Source organism: Perna viridis, chromosome 11, assembly GCF_037379345.1.
Source record: "Perna viridis isolate PV_CMFRI_1.1 ecotype Kerala chromosome 11, ASM3737934v1, whole genome shotgun sequence".
Lineage (NCBI taxonomy): Eukaryota > Metazoa > Mollusca > Bivalvia > Mytilida > Mytilidae > Perna > Perna viridis.
The window spans coordinates 380,024-401,458 of NC_142455.1; the positions used below are offsets into that span (position 1 = coordinate 380,024).

At 33.4% G+C, this 21,435-nt stretch overlaps 1 protein-coding gene across 1 annotated transcript in view; it reads left to right on the top strand.

The window, feature by feature from the left end:
• The window catches only part of LOC148602229 (uncharacterized), a 41,316-nt gene extending 24,774 nt beyond the window's left edge, over nt 1-16,542 (top strand). Inside the window, exons 7-22 of the mRNA XM_088552995.1 lie at nt 2,452-2,587; nt 3,407-3,620; nt 4,186-5,066; nt 5,322-5,442; nt 7,103-7,288; nt 7,567-7,603; nt 8,719-9,009; nt 9,404-9,448; nt 10,565-10,725; nt 11,241-11,442; nt 11,697-11,816; nt 12,188-12,342; nt 12,551-12,655; nt 13,496-13,610; nt 13,861-13,954; nt 15,008-16,542. Of these exons, the coding sequence (XP_088409121.1) occupies nt 2,452-2,587; nt 3,407-3,620; nt 4,186-5,066; nt 5,322-5,442; nt 7,103-7,288; nt 7,567-7,603; nt 8,719-9,009; nt 9,404-9,448; nt 10,565-10,725; nt 11,241-11,442; nt 11,697-11,816; nt 12,188-12,342; nt 12,551-12,655; nt 13,496-13,610; nt 13,861-13,954; nt 15,008-15,152 (3,008 nt within the window). The 3' untranslated portion in view covers nt 15,153-16,542. The remainder of the gene's footprint in view (nt 1-2,451; nt 2,588-3,406; nt 3,621-4,185; nt 5,067-5,321; nt 5,443-7,102; nt 7,289-7,566; nt 7,604-8,718; nt 9,010-9,403; nt 9,449-10,564; nt 10,726-11,240; nt 11,443-11,696; nt 11,817-12,187; nt 12,343-12,550; nt 12,656-13,495; nt 13,611-13,860; nt 13,955-15,007) is intronic.
• Nucleotides 16,543-21,435: the final 4,893 nt, after the last annotated feature.

The window sequence follows — 21,435 nt, forward strand, 5'->3', positions numbered from 1 at the left end:
CCGAATTATTCATTTACTTGTGTTGCTTTGTACGAATTGTTTTTTTTTATATTCTTTGTTGTCTGTGTCTGTTTTCTATGTTATGTCTTTTCCCTTGATTTCCTTTGATGTCCGGTATAATCTGGGTTCTCTTGACAAGAATTGAAGTGATGTTTTACGATTTTAAGCAAAAATAGAGACATTTCCACGAATGTGGCTAAATCATCCGCTTTAACACGATCCGGTAAACTGGAGATTGTTGTTTCTCCTGAAATATCGTTATAGAGTTCCGATACACCTATGTACATGTATTAACGAATAAGGGTAACAACAAAATTACTGAATCCGATTCATAATCGTCCACAATAAATCTTGCAAAATTGATATTGCACCATCGAAGCAGCTGTTCACGCAATGATTCTGATTTGGTATATGCACTTCAACCAAAGTGGTGGGTTAAATCTAGGTTTTGACCATGCCAGTGGTGATTAAAAAGCTTGTGCATGCTACTGTCATAATCAGCAAAACAACGGTCACATGAGCACAAATAACAATTTACAAAAAACAATCACTACTAATTGTTTTTGGAAGAAACTTAGTATATTTCAACCAAGGACTGACATCTAAAAGAATTTGGTAAGAGATCTTTTTAGACATTTCCTCATACTCGTGATGCAGGAGTCTGTTGTGCTAATATTTATGGAAGGAAATCAGAGTAGTTAATACTTGCTCTAGCGTAACGAAACAATTTTGAAATATAAACACCAAATGCAGGAAAAAGAGGTATATCGCTGTACAGGTAAGAGGCATTTATGATTTAAAATCAAAGTCGTCTCTTTTATCCTAATCATAATGCTGAGATGACCACTGTTGTCGAATTTGAGATGCAGAACAGGCTGTTTCTGTAGTCTCCCTTTGTCTAGAGCTCTTATGGATTATTGACAGTAACCATTTTCCAACAGAAGGGTTGTTGTTTAGCGATACACCACCAGTATATCTGTTTCTAAAGTTAAAGGATTTATCATCTTTTAACTTGATATCCTTTATGAATATCGGAAGAAATTCAGTGTCGTAAGAATATAGAAACGAATCAACTAGGAGATGGGCACAGTTAGTGCCCACTGGAATGCCAACTTGTTGTTGAAATATAGCTCCTCCAAATCTAAGTAAGGGAAATGCAATTAAAATAATTTCACTCATTTTAAGAATACATTGATTGATTACGAGGTTACGAGTTACCATAAAAAAACTAAACCTTAAAATGTCAGAATTGAACAAATTATACTCTTATCGTATCCAATGCGAAACTCATTTTTATAATCCTATTTTACCGGGAATAAGCACAAAGCTTAACCTATTGATCATAAGCTGAAGTAAATAAATACTGTTATGTAAACCTATAACTCATTGTTCTTACTTTCATCGACTAGTAGTGTTTATTTTGTTCTTTGAATTATACTACGATAACGTCGACTAAGTTTCCAGGAATCTCGTTGAATTCATACACGCATTGCAATATGCACAGAAACAACAGTAGGATTTGTTTTTCAGGGCGCGAATAACTGAAAATCATACGTGTATGCCTTTCTTAAAGTGAAAAAGCAATGTACTTTATTAGACGTTTGCATAATTCATGGCCTCCGATGTCTCTAAATGAGTTCATGTGTTTTGTTCCGAGCCCCTTTCTTTTAATTACACTGGATCTTTAATATTATTCTAGACATAATCTAAAAGTTAAATTTCATATTACCTCTAACGATACATGGCTTATGCTATGGGTCTTTTTTTATTTTTTTTAAACGATCACTGTCTTAATCAAGGTAAAATAATACGAATATAGAAAAAAATAATACTTCAAATCAACTGAGAAAATTGGTAACGTCTGTAACACTCATCATTTATATTTTAAATTTTGCGCTTTAGATTGGCCACTCACGAAATAGAAACTGCTCTATATTAAACTTTTAAAAAATAGCATAAATACGTGACAGCTGAAGATATAAAGAGGGCATAAGACTGGTTAGCATATGTAAAGAAATGATCACATGTTTTTGCATTTTAAAAGAAGTTTTCTGCTACTTTCAAATATAAAATCAACAGCTTCAAACGAAAAAAAAAATAGACATACAAACAAACAAAAAAACAAAAAACAAAGAACAAACCATCTTGCGAAATATTTAGTATTTGTTTAGTTTTAATCCATACGTTACGTATCATTTCCATTATAAGGAATGTATCTTATTTAGATTCCATTTTTTTCGTTATCATTTTTTACAATTACTTAATGATTTAATGTGAAAAAAAAAAACACATCGATGAAATAGACACTAAGGTTTTTTAAGCAGTAGCATTATATACGAATGTTGAATAATTTATTTCCATCAAATAAGTAAATTTTTATGGTAGAGAAAATAATTTTATTTGTAAAAGCTGTTAAGCATAACATTAGTGATATTTTATTTTCAATACCAGACACTCAGGAACAACTTATAAATGAGGAAACATTCACCTGTGACGGGCCAAGTGACACATCACCTATTGCTGACATGACTTATGAATGTCGACTTACCAATGGAACAAATCTTTTTCAAGTTGATTCGGGAGATCGGTAAGTGTTCACATGAATGGTTAACGCGACTACATAATACAATCCTTTATTTTAACAAATCATGAGGCAGATTTAATTGAAATATACATTTGAGATAGGTTGAAATAACCAAAACGACAAATAAAGAAAAATCAGTATAAAGTATCATAAAAGCTGAAAATAAGAGACTCAAAACATCAAAGAGATATCTTTTATTATGAACTCCCACAAAAAGACAGGATATCAATATGATACCAATCAGATTGGCTAAAATTAAGGATTGATTGGAGGAAAACTCAAGCATTTAAGGAGACTCTGGTTTTTACTACATCCCTATGCTGTTTAATTTGATTTGTATATATGCGTTGTTGAAAAAAAATCACAAACTTACTCGTCCCGTACATGACTCATTTAAGACACCTGTATACCTTTAATGCACATTTCTAACCTACCCATACAAAACACCTTCAAAGTTGTATCTTATGTTTGATGACCAAGTTCATTGTTCTTTGCTGTGTATGTGTTTTCCAGGTCTTTGTCCCTGGATCACATTCTTTTGATTACTGCTATAACCTTTGTTCCCTTGATTACTCTTTAAAAAAACAAGAGATGTATGTTCAACAAGTCTTTTACGTTAAATACTGATTACTTTTTAAGTTTTAAATTAGGTAAAACAAGTATTGCACGTTTGGAAATGCAACAGTGTTAAAATTGCATATAGCCATTGGCAAATTTATTACCACTTGGGTGTACCGACTTATGGGTTGAGTACGTTGCAAAAGTCCTGTTTTTAGTATACTTTGAAAAATAAATGTAAAGTTGTTACATTGTGTGCTTCAGATATGTTTTAACGTATACCGTGACAACTGGAGGCTACAGAGAACTGATTAACACAAACAACAATAACCTGTATGATACACAGAAGTATGAAGGTGTAAGTTCAGAAAGCATAATGGAGTTCAAGTTTGACCGAGATGTACCTATTCATTGTAGTGAAACAAATACTTGTGTTGGAATAACGTCACCATTCCAACTAGAAAAGGACATAACAAAGGTAAGCATCTCATGCAACTGTTGTTTATTTTATTTTTGTACTCAAAACTTAATTGTACACTTCACCCTAGCATTATTTGTGTAAATATATGCTAGCAGGGAATTATCATAGATTTCACTCGAACAAAATATATTGATAATAAAATTTTTCTCCTCAAATTATTTAAATAATGAGCTTCGATTACATCAAATTAATTACTTTTTTAATTTATCTATGTTGACTTGTATTTGGAAATAAAAGTTATTTTGTATGATTAACATCTTACTAAAAAGTCAGCAAATTTCTCTTCTGATATTCATGACAAACTGATAAAACAAAAAAACAAACTTAAACAAATTAAATTAAACTAAGATATTAAGTTTGTCATTCTTTTCATACTTAATATACAAATGATGTTATCAACGTTTACCCTTTATATTCAATGTATGGTGATAATTTGTAACCTGTCATTATGTTCAAATGAAACCGTTTCAAGTACAAAATGTTGACCTAATCTAAAGTTCACATTTATCTTTCAACTCTGTATCTACCGAACCAACACTGAATCTATATAGTTTCATTTTAGGAACCACTTAAACCAAGATGGGGAGGTTGGACAGACTACTTGTCTGGTATCGCTCGTTATTCCTTTGAAGTATGGAAGATGGAGTACAGCCTTGACTATAAAGTATTGAGGGAGCCGGAAATTAGGCTTAATGTCAACCCTGTCCCAGAATTTATTACAAGTCAGGATGCAGAAAACTCTACTCGCCCGGTGTTTGAACCTAAGCTGCCTGGGGTCTACTCAACTATCTTAGAGGTTGTTGATATGGCCAATAACTCTCGATATGCTAGAAGGATCGCTATCTTTGATAAAACGTCCCAAGTCACAACACGACCCGAATTTCCTCTGTATGTCATTTCTGCTAATAATGAATCAAACTATAAGTGGCAGACCACACCTAATTTCGGAAGTAATCCAAGCGCTACAATCACATTAGAAGTATCCTGGAAAGATCATTTCATCAATCAAATACACGAAGACGGGCACTTTTTAGCGAAGATTCAGAATTACCAGCCGAGATTAAGTGACAAAATCGATAGGGTTAATTATAAGAAAATTGATCCTGGGTTTGATGACAACGACGGAGTCAGAAAAACTGCAGCTATTCCTAATGTCAACTCAATTGTGAAATTTGAGTTTCGGCATGGACCAGTTATGTCATCGCTTCCAACATCTGGATGGGAAGAAATATCCGAACAGCTTCAAAATAAAACATTAAAATTGACAGAAGAAATATCGGACGGCCACTTCCGCCAGATATGGGTTAAAGCTCATGACATTATGGGGAATACAAAAGTAGATTCGGTTGTCATTGGGTTTGATAACTCCCCACCGACAGTTTACGACATTTCTAATGCCGTAGAAAAAAATGTCAAAGATGGAAATTACCCCTTTTCAAGCAGGTGAGTAAGAAAAATTAAAAAGTACTTTGTAATTTGAATTAAGATTCCTTATAAATGCGTTATCAGTTTTTAAAAGAAATAACAGAAATGTACAATAATAGGGATAGGAAGGAACAAATGTTACGTCGAATTTGATTTCTTTATTCTGGAACCCAAGTAAACGTGTATACACGGAAACATATCTTATGACACTAAAAGTGTAGTAGCTGTACTAAAGTCATATATTTATATATTTTACTTCTTGTTCTTCTTTAGAGTAACGGTAAGTGGCGAGGATCGACACAGTGGAATAAGAAAAGTATCCTTCAAATTTATTGAAACGAACACCGGAGAAATAAGGTCACAACAGGACTTTATGATAGAGCCAAAATCAAAGGTAAGTAAATCATCATGCAGCATCCACACAATAAGACAATGTTAAAAATCATTATACTGAAATTAATATTTGCTAGTTAATTTCCATTAAAACATATACCCTTGTGTTGGCAGGTAATCTATAAAACTGATTTTTGTTTTCAGACAGTAATCGATACGTTCCGAGTATGACTCTTATTATGTAAGAAATGATATTTTTTATATTTGTCGGTGCAGTAGCAGGTTATTTTCAAGTGTACACCAATGGTACTGAGGTTATTTCAAATAGACCAAAGAGATATAACAGCCATTCCTTCTTATCAAATTTTAAAGCCAATTTTAGATCCTCTAAAAAGGTTGATAACGTCAAGGAAAAATTAGAAAATTTGGTTTATGAAAGAGTAATCATGGTATCAAGATTCTAGCGGAAATCAAAAGAAGGTAATCCAGGAACAAAGACCAGATAGGGGAAACAGAAGTCAACAGCAGAGAACATAAAATAACCTCGTACTCTACTTAAAACTGGGAGCCTGGACCCTGTTTTCCAATATGGTAAGGGTCCACTGCGTTTCTAGAAATAAGCACCGAGTTGCTTATCAAATGTCAAGTTGGGGGTAACCAAAAGAGGGCAGGATAACTAATACACGTTGAACAAAGCGTTTTTTCCGATGCAGATAGTTACACTAGCTCTCTATGACGACCACAAAATTTCTGTAGTGATGACTTCAGTCTTTAGCAACACAACCCTGTTCCAGAGGCCTAATTGTATAAAGTCAAAGGGCTGCGTAGTTTAAAAACTACTATCTCATTTAAAGTGTTGTGGTTGGGCTAATTGAATTAGGAATAATGGAGCCATAATATTCTAAAAGGCTATAGTACACAAGGTGACATTTTTACAAAACGTCCTTTGTTGTGGTCGTGCTGAAAAGTGATAAATATTAGACAAAACAGTTTCCGTTAGAGGTTTTTATACCTTTTATGTGTCAAAATACAAAAACCATTCATGAAATATGAAAGCATCAAATTGGGCTTAAAGATGGGGTAAAATGGATACCTCATTTCTATTTTAGCTTAACTGGAATACCCAAATAAATACTAAGATGAAAAAACGGTAATAGCCTAACTAAAACGACGATAGAAAACATTTTTCCTTCACAAAATGTGAATATATATATCTTAGATTTGTTGTTACATATACAAATCCCTTGTTTCGTTTTTATATATGTACTGTTTGCAACTGAAGACTGTTAACCTACATGTATGAACAATACTTATATGTTATTTTGAACTGTAAAAGGAGACTTCAGTACATATTGCATATGAAATGATGGATATTTGATTTTAAACAGTATTATAGAGTAATCAAAGGAACTTAGATTCTAGCGAAAATCAAAAGAATGTAATCCAGGGAAAAGACCAGACATGGAAAACAGACTAACACAACAAAGAACATAAAGTAACTAAAATCATACATACAAAGTAACAAAAGTAAATGAGCAACTTGGACTCCACTAAAAACTGGGGGCATGTACCAGGCGTACCCATAGGGTAAGTGTCCTCTGCTTTTCAAGACACATCCGCAGACTTGTTTATAAAAACTAAAGTCCGGGGTAAAGAATAAAATATTCCGACGCCAACGAAATTCAAATTACCAGCTTTTTCGTTCCATTTATCTTATTAAGGATACACTTTGTGAACAACGACCAGACTGTTACTGCGTTCATCAGGATTGTTACGAACAGAAAACTGTTCTGGAAATGAACAACTGTTGGCTAAGGGTTCCTATTGATAGAGTTAAAGACGATATTTACAAAATGGAGATCATATTATATAACTCAGCTATGTTGTCAAATTCAAGAACTGTTGAGGTATGTTTTTCTCCATACTCCAAGATTTTACAAACAGTTTGTATTTACATGATTTTGTTAAATCTAGACTGTGTCGATTGCAAGTTTTCTTGAATGAAATGAGAGTGTTCATTATTTTTCATGAAACATAATTGAAATTGAATAGAAAGTAGTGAGTTTACAAAACGTGACATTCTTTAAGAACAAAACAAAAACCCCAGTTAATGCTAATAATCATTGTTGATATAAACTCTACTACATGTATATAAACAAATTAAAACGCCATCTTGTTATTTTAGCTAGGAATGGTCGGTGCATTCCATGGAATCCAAGATTGTAAGTACACTCACATTACTTATGGCCAAAATGAATAACAATACCACCTCATAGTAGACAATAAATTATTACATCATTTAACATCTTCCTTAGAGAACGCATTATGGATAGCTTACAGTATTATTTATAGCATGACTGGTCAAAACACACACGTTAAATCCATAGAAAAACAGATTTCGTAATGGGTTGACAAATGGTTAAATCGGGTTTATCCAATATTGTAATATACCATTTAAATAAAGAAGAAGAAATCACAATTTCGGAAACCTGTGTCAGTAGACATACTAGTTTTAATGAATTATGGTAAGACCATCTCATGTTATCAATGAGATTCCAGTTATGAATGTCGACTTGCCATTTAAATATTGAGTAGCAATTTCGCTAAGAATTATGAAAAATGTGATTCATGAAGAGAAAGCCTACATAGTTTTATTTTTTTATATTTTGTATAAAAGGTCATTATATACAACAACTAATACGTGGCTTTTAATACATTCCTTGTTCTTGGAAAACTAATATTTTTTATAGAATGAACAGTAGAATTCAAAATTAAGGGAGATAAATCTGTAAATGACACTAAAATACAATAGAAACTGTTGAATTTTAAATGTGGATTATCACCTAGGAGCAGTCAGATTTGGATGAACGATTGTATATTTCATTATACAGACCTAAAAAGCAATTTATTAACAAAAATAAAAATGTGTAACCTTTTTGGGGTGTATCACCTATTACAGAATTTGCATGATTCTTGCAGAGAGTGCTACTTCTAAACGTTGACATGTTGTAAAACATGTGATTTTATCAAAACAGAGATGCATGCCCTTTATCAAATGAATAGGTATTTCTGTTATTTCTGCCACAGAGGTATTTTTATAATCAACTGAGGAATTTGAAATTTGAAGCCAAATTTTGCTTCGTCGATTGATTCACCCAGAATTTTTATTTTTTTTATTAAATCCATGATAGGTTTCGTAATGATAGAAATCTAATCACCGGTATATATCATGTATATCTCTGGCTTAAAATGGTCTTAAACAGATTTTAAGTAAGTTTGAATAAAGTCACTGTCATTTCTGTTACCATGTGGTCTCAATCAATTTTTTTTTTCATAGATTACAGCCCATCCAACATTACCATTCACAAAACAACAGATACGTCATTAAGTATCAGTTGGGTCCAGGCACCCACGTGCTATGAACGTGCTGGGATTCTAATTCGACTCTTTCGGCCTGACAACACGTCACTGGATTTTAAGGTTCACAAGGACGCTACGACATTTGATCTGACAGGACTGACGGCGACGACACATTACTGGTTTGAGTTGTACACAAAATATGGTAACGATACACACTTTGAAATGAGTGGTTCGCCAGCTATTCTGAGGTTTTTGACGGCAGAGCCAAGTGAGTTTTACTTAAGTAGCTTTTTTTAATCACGAAACAGAAAAATTATATCTTAACACTTATTTTAATAACACAGATGTGTACAGCATCAGAAGATGAGTATTATAAGTTAAATATACCTGAAAATATAGTTCACCAATTTATTACGAAAAAGATGAAGAAAACATGACGATACAAAGAATGTATGGTTAAAGAAAATATCGTTGGAGTTCTTCAGACAATACAAAATACAACGATAAAAATAATCATCCTATAACGTTTCATTTGCTAATGTAGCATCAACATTAATGATAGATTGCCTGCATAAAAAATGTCTTAAAAGAAAGAAGTAAACATGTCATACGATTTTGTATTTCACCATTACTTATGCAAGTACTTATGCTTTAAATACAAGTGTCTGGTGGTTTCCCTCCTGGTGGTGTCGGCGGATTAGTTGCAGGTAAGTGGTAATATTTTACCTTTGAACCGCTACACTTTATTGACGGATAAGAACTCTGTGACTTCATGATGTCGCCAATTGACAAAAGAGGTAAATAAATACATATTTTGGATGAATTTTGAATAATTTCAAAACCAAAGGCATTTCCCCGTTAAAGTAAAATGCATCTAAAAAGTTATTATTCGTCCAGAAAAATCGGATTCCAATATTCAGGTGCCTAATATTTCTAAAGTATGTTTGTCCCAAAGAAGTCCCGTGCAGGTCCGTTGTCAAAAGAATATGCCTGCATCAGCGCTAAGGTTGTCGTAAAAGGCGACTAAATAGTGCCCGGAAACCTAGCAGGGGCAACTGGGATGTATGCCCCAGATGGTGGAATGGGCACCATGTTGGGTTACACGCTATGGTTGTCAAGCTATAATACGGAAAACCTGACTGCAAACCATAGTGATGCAACCTTGTTGTGATATTCGATAGGAGTAGGAACCTTTGTGCTCCGCCACGGGAGGCTAAATTGCCCGACCTTACCCATACCCTTTTACCTAGTGGCAATTAAAATTTGTCGACCCTATTATCCTTGTGTCCCATCCTTTTTTTAATTTCATCATCATCATTTCATTTTATCATCCCTTTCATGTTTATTGCCTGAATATAACTGAAAGTATGCTGCTCGGTTTTTAAACTCCAACAATCAATCAATCAAACATGTGCCAAAGAGAAACTCAAAGGAGCCTTATATGTGTACTTATCATATGATATGTATTTTACGTCGGTTATCAATTTATCAATTTATTTTTATTTTATTTTGTATTTGTATTTCGAAATTACGCGCAAAATTACATAAACCAACCAATCTGGTTAAAATCGTGTTATAAATTTTCTGCGATTAAAAAATCAGTATTGAGTGCTCGTGTTTTATACAAAAGCACTATAAAGATAAAGATGTATCTTATAGATAATCTTACTCGCACAGATTGTATTTTTTACTGAAATATTCAGGTTCGCCAAGGGTATTTGCAAAAGGATGTCGAGGAATAATAATTAATCCAACTCATATCAGGAAATTTGTTTTAAAAAAAATTAAAATGGGGAAAACAATTCTCAACTGTTAAATTTTAGGTTTTATTCTCATCATCATTATTGTTGTGGTTGTATTGGTTTTCTTGGGACGGACTGGTCGCCTTCAACCGGCAAAAGCCAGAGTAAACCAGGGGATACGGACCATTCGTAATACAGTCCGTGTCAGAGGAAACACAAACAGATCATTGGGAGGATTTAACGTAAGTCATGTGGGTGACACATCTGTCATTGGAAGGATTTTCTGCAAGTTGTGTCAGATGAAATACAAATCGGTCCACCAGAGATTTCAATGTAAATTTATGGGAAAGGATAGTGCATAATTTGTAATGTAGCAATGGTTTTATTACCTCTATATTTACGGTATTTTGCTGCTTTACTCTTTTATTACAAAGCAGTATGCGATACTCTTATAGAGTTATGATTACTTTTCGTTTTATATTTTAATAGGACAATTTTCAATCTAAATGCACGCCGTATAACTGTTTACTAGATAGTAGCAAAAACTGCAGTGGAAAAATAATATTGGAATAGAAAAGAACCGATATGGTAAAACGTAACAAAATGTAAAAACTGTATACGAATCTAGGGACTCAATTCATACAGCTTTCTATTATAAAGCTATATTTAACTAAACTTGATTTCTTTTAGAATATGTTTGAATATGTACAATTTTTAGTGACTATAATTTATAGCGTTACATCGTTAATTTCCACAGAACCGAGCGTACAGCACGAAATTCGATGACGACATATATTTCTACGGACAAATGGACGTTAAATCTGACAACATGATTATATCAAGGAAGGATGTTGCATTAGAAAATCAGCTGGCAGAAGGAAGGTTTGCCACGATATATTTAGCTAAATACTATGGTAACCAACGGGAAGTTCAAAATGTGGTCGCTAAGGTGATGAAAGGTGAGTAAGAAAATTATGATGTATATTTTTTTTCAGTTTCCTTTATTTTGTGAATGGCACTTATCAATTAAGGCTGTATGTAATTAAAAATATTTCTTTTAGGCAAAACAGTGTTGTAAAAGCTTAAAATGAAGTATCAGAGCTCAATTACCGATTTGTTTACCTTTTGAAATTGTATGTTAAAAATGCACTGTTTATTTGTACAAGCAATTACTTATGTATACCTTTTTTTTTTGTCTGTGTATTTTTTTTAGATGACCAAAATGAGAAAAGTGTGATGAAAATGAAGGCAAAAATTAATTTCTACGTCGACAAAGTTGGGCAACATAAAAACGTAATGGCCTTCATAGGATCTGTTCAAGATGATCAATCCCGTGAGTAATACATTTTGACAAAATAACAAGCTTATTTACATAATTTCTGTTTATCATTAGTTGTTTGTTCTTTTATATCAGTATTTAAAATAATACATCATGCTACAAATAATATTAATTAACAATGCATAACGACGGTGAAGAGAATTCGAAAAAAGACATTTTTACTGAATGTTTAAAAATACAAAAAAAAAAGTTTCATTGTATTAAACATTACAATGAATTAGACAATGTCTGAAATACACAAACCGTATACATTGTTTAAGAACCTTTTATATAGTACTGATTGTTAGAAAGTACACTAGATTATCAAGTGCGTTATCATGTACACTACATTACTATATCTCTGAGATGTCTTTCTCTATATAAAGGTGGTCCGTTTATGGTTCTCGAATATTGTGAGAAAGGAGTCTTAAAAGACTTTCTGGTGTCAAAGAAGAGTAGTGTCAATATGGATTTAGAGGAGAGACTTTTTAGAATGTGTTTTGGAGTTTGTCTTGGAATGGATTACCTATCTGGCAGGAAGGTAATTAAATCCGTTTAAAACATTACTCTAATGCATCATTAACTGAAATATTTTTTATTGTCTGCTATGTGAAAATATACCTCTGAAGGAGACAAAAAGTAACCGAGGTACAAAACAAATCAATTTAAAGCTAGTTTATTTTCAAATACCCAATTGAGTATTATTTTATATTGAAATCATTAACTTACAACATAACTTCCATTTGAAGGTTGTACACAGACGTTTGGCTGCCAGGAACATCTTACTTGACCACATGTATGAGCCTAAAATCACTGGATTTGGACCGGATCCAGACCAAGAGGAACAAGGGGAGGTAACGGACTGAACTTTTGATTATGCATTACAATCACGATTTTAATTAAAACAATGTAATGCATGTTATTTTCTATCTATGTCCTCGTGATAGCTGACTGACCTTGAGTACGGAGATTACGGGTTAAATCTTTTTTATATTTTAAATGAGCCGAGTCATCCAGTTTTGGATATATCAGGTACAGATATTCACTGATCAGTTAAGTTTACCAGATGTGATATTTGCCGTTATTTGTACCCGTTAATCTGTATATGTAACAAAAGCAAATGAGCGACTCGGACTCCACTAAAAACTTGGAGCATGGACCAGGTGCACCGGTAGGGTTAGCGTCCTCTGCTTTTCTAGAAACACCAGCCGAGTTGCTCATAAAAAGTCAAGTCCGGGCTAGACAAACGAGGAAAGGAAAACTATGACCCGTTGAATAAATCAGTTTTCATGGTGAATATGGATACACCATAACGACCCACGAGTTCATGATGACGACCATGAAACTTCTGTAGTGATGACTTCAATCTTGTAGCAATATAATCCTGTTCCAGAAGCCTATATGTTAGAGTTCTAGCGCGATACAAAAAGGCTGCGTAGTTTCGGGAAGCTCTGGCAAAACGTATGAGTTATGATATGAATACTCCATACGCCGGAGCCGAAGGGATGTTGCCACAGATGAAAGGAAAGTTGACAATTCTGAATGAAAAGTCATGACGTTTGTCGTAAAGTTTGGACAATAGTTTTCCTTTACCATCGATTTCTAATTGTAGGTCAAAATCTGGCGAAATGAAAATACCTGTCTATTCACTGGAACAATATTGTTATTTTTGTGGTGTTTTTGTTGTATTTAAGGAACGAATTCCGTTGAAGTGGATGGCGCCAGAGTGTCAAAGGTCAACTAAAGGTGCTAACGAGCTAAGTGATGTTTTTTCCTATGGTGTAGTTATGTGGGAAATATTCACATTAGGTAATGATATATGTTGTATTGCTTTATATTCAGGTTTCTGTCTTTTTGTTGATTTTTTCCTGAATGTACAGCATCGTATTATGAGTCTGCACACCAATTCCCCAACTTCCAGAGTAACCATGATTGCTTCAATGATAGCTTTTTATTGTGCAAACAATAATGAAAATGGACAGAACATACAAAGCTTATTTTAAACGTTTTATAATTGATAGCATATCTTTATCATTATTTCTTTATCGATATATTTTAGGCGAGACGCCATACCCTGGAGTTCAGAGCAGAGAAGTGTTCACCAAACAAAAACAGGGATATAAGATGAAGAAGCCAGAATACTGCGATGATTCGTAAGTCTTCATTCTTTAGTAAGGAGGCCAGACGACATATCGTTAAATCAAATTATTTATCGGTTTATTTTAAGTTCTATACCTTGATGACGAAGTTTTACTTCAAGTAGGAATTTTTGTTTTCATATCTTTATGAATATTTTTGTTGGAATTTAATAAACCATTTTTTTTATGAAAGATACATGATTGATTGATTATTGTTTAGCGCCCGAGCAGCAATAGTTCAGCTATATCCAGGCGATGAACATGAAATTGATGATAAAATGAACATGAAATGATTATAAAATGAACATGAAATGATGATGTAATGAAAATAAGGAATGATAATAATGAAATGGAAAAAGGGATGGCACACAAGGATCATAGGGTCGAGAAATTTAGATTGCCTCTAGAAAAAGGTAGGAGTGGATAGGGTCGGGCTTATTAGCCTCCTGTGGCGGAGCGCAAAGGTTCCTAATCCCATCGAATACCAAAGCAAAATTCTTTAACATGCGAGGAACGTGGCATCTTTTCCAACACGGTACACCACTATGGTTTGCCGTCAGATTTTCCGTATTATAGCCTGAAAACCCCAGCATGTAACACGCCAGGGGTACCCCATTCCACCATCATCACACATCTGTGGACAGAGCGCTTAGCCCCCGGCTAGGTTTCTGAGCACTATTTAGTCGCTTTTTACGACAAGCTTAGCCTGAATTCTGGTGAATTCGATTTAATTACCAGTATGAGTAGGTCATATTTGCTAATGTATTTATTGTCAAAATATGCCATTGAGGTTCTTTTTTTCCTATTATGACAGTTGAGTTTTAGAAATCAGTTGAACTTCCATCATTGATATCAATTGGATACACGGTATTGTCAAAGTCATTTTGTTTCATCTATTGGCCGGTATATTTTGTTTTTGCTAGATATCTATTTTAAAAGTTAATTCCGGTGAACATCCGGAATTTATCAAGTTTGGGCGCCAGAGGTTGTTATTCAATATTAAATTATCTGTTTAGATAGGAAAATAACTTAACAACTAACACTTTTGTCATTTTACTCTCATATCAGGTTTTATAAGATAATGTTAAAGTGTTGGCACTACGACCCAAACAAACGAAGTGGATTCTCCCAACTCAAAGATGAGTTAAAAACAATGTTTACAGAGGCTCCTGGTGATGATTACTACTACAGGTCTAATGAACTGGAACCATGATACACTGATCCATTTACGAAATGTTATGATATACATTACTGTATATTTCTTCTCTAATTTGTTATTGTTATTTTAAAATTTATTTTATTTTTGTAGTTGTCAATACTTATTATGTTTCCAAAGTGATTTCCATGAACACATATATTGATTACAAGATTTAACTGATTTTGAAATGGTTTTTATTTTTATGTTGTTTTGGATAAGAGTTGTTTAAAAGATGTTTGTTTTATTTACATGTAACAATAAATTATCTATTACGGTAAATAATCAAGTACACAATTAAATCATTTTCAAATATGCCACTGTGGTACTTCATTTTATGACATATTTGTGAACATTTAATACATTTGTTTAAAAATATTCTTGCTAAACTGTCAATCTTTTGGTCATACATTTTACTATCAGCCTACAATCAGTTCCAGTATACATTAATCATCAAGTTGATACTGCAACATAAGGTTGTATTACCATAATATAATGTGGAGTGACTATGAGTTAAAATAGCCATAAATATTTGTATTCATGTTTGTAAGTTGTGTAAAGTAATAGTTTCGGGAATGAGTTTTGCGGTGGTCCAAATTTACACTATTTAACTGTTTCCTCAATTGTTCAAAAGCTACTTTGCTGTTCAAGTATACATCTTTCATGTACATTTTACCTAAACTGCGCGCCTTTCATTTGGACGATTTTTCGTGATTTTGGGGAGGTATGATTAACAGCTAACATAAAGTTCGTTGTTATTATTTTAAACGCATACAGGCTGTCGTTATCAATTTCCGTTAAAGTTTGATAAAAGAATTACTGTTTTATAAAACGATGTGTATCAAAGGTGTTTCAAATAGTGCTATCGATGTGTGTATAAGACAACTGCTAGCAGTTTACTCAATAAATTCTGGCACAAAGTTTTTGTACGAAGAATGTTTGCAAAAACAATGTCCTAAAATCGATCGACCTTTATGAATTCTGTTTTACATGATATGCTGTTAATACATTAGGACAATATTTCTATAGGAACCTCTAGCAAACCTTTTATCTGGAACCACAATATCCTTCTGACGACAATCAACTAAAACTTTACAGCTTTGTTTTAAGATAGTTATAATTTCCCAGGTCATATTACAATGTATTGTAATTGCAATTTCAAGACCAGGTGAATCAAACAATAAATATTACATACAAATTCAAATATGTGATAATTTAATGCATTTAACACTTGCTAGATATATTACTGTATGATATACTTTCTTAATTGTTAACAAGTTAATTGTCCAAAATTTTAGCTTTACGTGTAATCTAAATATAGTTCCATTTCTAGAAAACATGTAAATGTTTAAACTGCCTGCTTTCATTTGTTCATGATATTTTACAATAAAAACCATGTAACTGCAAAGTTTTTGTTTTTAAGACTTGTTTTAAATCCTGTTTTACACTCCACTCATAACTTACAGTACAGAATAAAATTCTATACTTCTTTTTCTAAACGTTTTGTTTAATTGTGGTATTGTGTCATTTCGAGCTGTGGTAGATTAAAAGCAAACTGAACTAATAAATAATAATTAAAGACCTTACAACAATTTATAGAAAATTCAATGTTTCAACATTTACGCATCAGACCTCTAAAACTATACGCACGGTTAGACGGCTCTCTGATGGCGTGTTTTTCTCGTTCCATTAGTTGTTAGTTATTAGTTTAATGCTTTATACATGTAAGTCTGTTTTTCCTGTCTTGTCTTTATCCTTGGAATATATTCGTTCGATTTTCGCTAGAATGTTGGTTCCCTTGATTATTCAAACTTTTGTTACCTATTATTTTAATTTGTGTCTTACACATAAAATCCGACATGTCCTAATCAATACAACATGGTTAATCAGTAGAAAGGTTCACGTAAATTATTTAAATGTTCTGTAAAGCTATGTAATATGTTTTACTTATTTTGATATTAAAAAAAAACAAAACCAAATCCACAGATACCCAAAGTATCTACTTTTCCGTGCCGAGACTGTTTAAAAACAATTGAGATATAAACGCCTGTCCTGTGAGAGATAATCGGATAACTAACTTAACGAACGGACGTAGTGTGAAAAGGAACACACCAGTATTATATCGGTTGTCAAATAAACATTGTCATTGGTGCATATTTGTTTTTAAAATACCAACCTATATATCGTAAATTTCGATTTGCTATACATGTGTTGAGCAGCATTAAACCCAAATGTATAGGAAGATCTAAATCCAAATATCAATTGTATTTAAAAAAAAAACCCACAAAACCAAAACCGATGAACTAGGAACCCAAATCCATCACCGAGAAGTTCTACCAAGTGCATTACAAGGAATGAAGCCTCAGTATTTTAAGTGTTATAAAATTTGTAATACTGCAAATTTTGATAAATAAGATCAATGAATTGTGATAAAATTCGGGGTCAGATTAATCTGACCACTGGGTAGGTGAATACCCTCGGATACGTCGGGTGCACCAGCAGTGGCATTGACCAGTGGTTATTGAATTGAAAAAAAACCTCAAACATATATATTGCATATTTAGATATGTTACTCACTAGTTTTATTACTAAATACTTTGTTTGTTTGTTTGTTTGTTTGTTGGGGTTTAACGTCCGAGCAGCAATATTTCAGGTATATTCAGACGATGAACAGGAAATGGATGATAAAATGAACATGAAATGATGATCAAATGAAAACAAAGGACGAGACACAAGGATAATACGGTCGACAAATTTTGATTGCCTCTTGAAAAAAAGGGATGGGTAAGGTCGGGCAATTTAGCCTCCTGTGGCGGAGCAAAAAAAGTTCCTACTCCTATCGAATACCACAGCATGATTCTTTAACGTGCGAGGAACGTGACATCTTTCCCAACACGGTGCACCACTATTGTTTGCGGTCAGGTTTTTGTCCGTATTATAGCCTAACAACCCCAGCATTTAACATGCCAGGGGTACCCCATTCCACCACCTGGGGCACACATCCCAGTTGCTCTGTGGGCAGAGCGCCTAGCCCACGGCTTGGTTTCTGAGCACTATTTAGTCGCTTTTTACGACAAGCATAGCGCTGCTGTTTGTCTATTCTTTTAATACCCGGTCCTGCACAGGGCCAAAATACTTAGTAAGATCAAGCTCCAAATATCATATCTAAAACAGGAAGTACTCCAAATCGTCGCAAAGATATATTTGTAGTAATTATATTTAAGTGAACTGCACGTAAACTTACTACAAACTGACTAGGTCTCCGCTTATCATCTGAAAATAAAACATAGCATAGGAATAGATATGCATGCACCAAGAGTTTTCACTCTTAACTAAATATAATTCACAAAATATTATATTTATAGTACACCGTGAATGAAATGATTCTTCATTATAATTTTATTTAATACTTAAACCCTATATTTATTTGGTTCTAATGCTACTCATAACATGTTATTAGTTGAAACATGAAACAATCAAAATTTACAATATTTATTTGATTGGTACTTTTTGAATGGCACTGCTTGTTGACCAAATTTCTGCAAGTATATTCACCAACCACGGAAATATTTTTCTGATCCAATTTTTTGTATCATACAATAATTATAGATATGCCATAGCACAAAATTTGAAAAACTGAAAAACTGAGACATCGTTTCTTGTATAAAAATAGTAGTCTTTATAAAATCAGACAAGATGTTATTTATACATGTCAAAAAGTAATCAAGGGAACCAAGGTTATGGCGCTAATCAAATCAATGTAATCCAAGGACAAAGACCAAACGTGAAATACAGACATACTAAATAAAGAACTTGAGATAAAGAATACTATAGACACAGTGAAGTCAGCCTTATATATGGATCTACACTTAGAAATCGATCGTAAAGGTAAACTATTGACCAAACTTTACGACCTTTCCTTTCCTCGTTTGTCTACCCCGGACTTGACTTTTTATGAGCAAATCGGCGGGTGTTTCTAGAAAAGCAGAGGACGCTTACCCTATCGATGCACCTGGTCCATGCTCCCACTTGTAAGTGGAGTCCGAGTCGCTCATTTGCTTTTGTTACTTTGTATGTATGATTTTTGTTTCTGTTTTCCATGTCTGGTCCTTGTCCCTTGATTACATTCTTTTGATTACCCCTATAACCTTGGTTCCCTTGATTACTCTTATATTGTTATGAATCAATATTTATTCAAAATTTTGTAAAATATAAAAAGTTTAAAGAGCTTTTATTTCAATATCGATGTATTAATAATGTTTTCTTCAGTACAAACTATCAATTTAGACAACAGTTTTAATTCATTTTTTTTACAAATAATAGTCTTTATTTTTGGCTACGCGTCTTCAAAGTAACATCGCCTGCGCAAGTTTGACTGTAATGGCCCTCTGGTATCTGGTACAAATGATTTTTGTCCACTTACCAGTTATGTTGCTTTGCTCTGTCGTTATTTTGGTGTCCCATTTAAAATATTCATTTAAAACCAATTTTGTTGATTCTTGTGATTCCCGCTATAACCTTGGTTCCCTTGATTACTCTTTGTGCCAATCTCATTCGTTCTAGTAGAGAATCGTAAAACATTCCAGCATACTGTAAACGTACTTATTTTCGCGGGTACTTATATTCGCGATTTTACAATTTCAAACAAGTTCGCGGGTATTTAATTTCGCGTTTTTCTAGTTTTAACTTTTACTATTTTCGCGGAATATAACTCTGTCTCTTTTTAACATCGTGTAAAAGACAAAGTTTATTCCATGATTAAAAATCAATGATTGTCAAAGGATTGAGCCTACGAAAAAGAAAGTGTAATGTAGATAAAAAAAAATATCGATCTTTCCCCCTGGGTAGATTTTAATGCGTGAGTTCTGTTTTAAACTTCAGTATTTGATAAGATTTTTTGGCACTGTTTATTTGAAAATTGAAATGTTGAAACGTTGGTTGACACAGCAAAAGGATCTGCCTCCACAGCAGCCCTATTTGCCCGATCCAAGAAAGGCTGAAACACCAGAAAAGGCGGAAAGAATTGTTTCGGCGAATGAAAGTGTTGAAAAAGAAATAATGCCATCGTCAAGTAAAAAACGTAAACGTGGAGACTATAACCATTATGACACCGACCAAACGTTGAAAATGGCTAAGTATGCACGTGAGCACGGAGTATCTAAAGCAGTGATGGATCGTACACGCATTTCAGAACGTTAAGACTGAGACACTGAAAAGGGGGTGGGCTAAGACAGGTATAGCTGACGTGTGCAAGAATGTGTAACTTTATACCAAATAATGACAGTATATAATTGATTTAATTTTATTTTGAATACCTGTAAATATGTTATTAAATATAAAATGTGACGGATCGATTATTTAACTGTCCCTTTCATAATAAATAAAGATCAAAGCGTACACAGGTCATTATGGTCACTATGGATTATTCGGATCAATGAAAACATTCACAATAAAAGTGTCAATCTTATAAATACAGGTAGCGTGGGCTGCTCTCACCTGATATTGTTTTCACAACAATTTAAAGGTCAGCTTGGGTCGTTCTGGTTATAAAATTGTTTACATAGCAATTTGTCTTTGATCGACGGGTATGTGTTGTCTAGGGTAATAAAGTTTCTTCTAAATTTTGTGATATGGGTATTTATGTTCGCGGGTATTTATTTTCGCGGAAAATGGTCAACCGCGAAATCCGCGAAAATAAATACCACGCGCAAATAGGTACGTTTACAGTATAATTCTCAAATGTCTAATCCAATATATATTGCCTTTAGGTGGACGAAATAAGATGCAGTAAAAAAAGTTTCGAAATTACACATTTTTTTCTTTACTGAAAAAAAGCTCTTCTTTTCACAGTTCTCTGTTCGAAGTTGTCCTGTTGGTAACGTTATTACCAGTAGTTAAAATATAATCGAACACAACGTTCCTGGAGTCGATGAATAGACCATTTGTACATTTTCGGCGTCCTGTTGAATATTCGAATTTTGACGTTACATATTTAGTTCAATCTTTAATAAAACACCATTTTTTACACGGGAATGAGGTTGAAGTCACGTCTTGGTTATTCACTTCAATAATCTATCGAATGTTTTAAAATTTACATCTACCTTAACTGTATTCCGATATATAAACTGTAACCACACACTTCCAAGACTCCTCTAATACATAACATTTATAAATTTGAAAAATCTTTAGTGAGTCCCAGATTCCCACATAGGAAAATCCCCTCCCAAATTGTAGTGCACTTGAGGAATATGAAAATTCGATAAATTTATAGAATAGAAAAAAAATAAACCTCGCCAAGCGC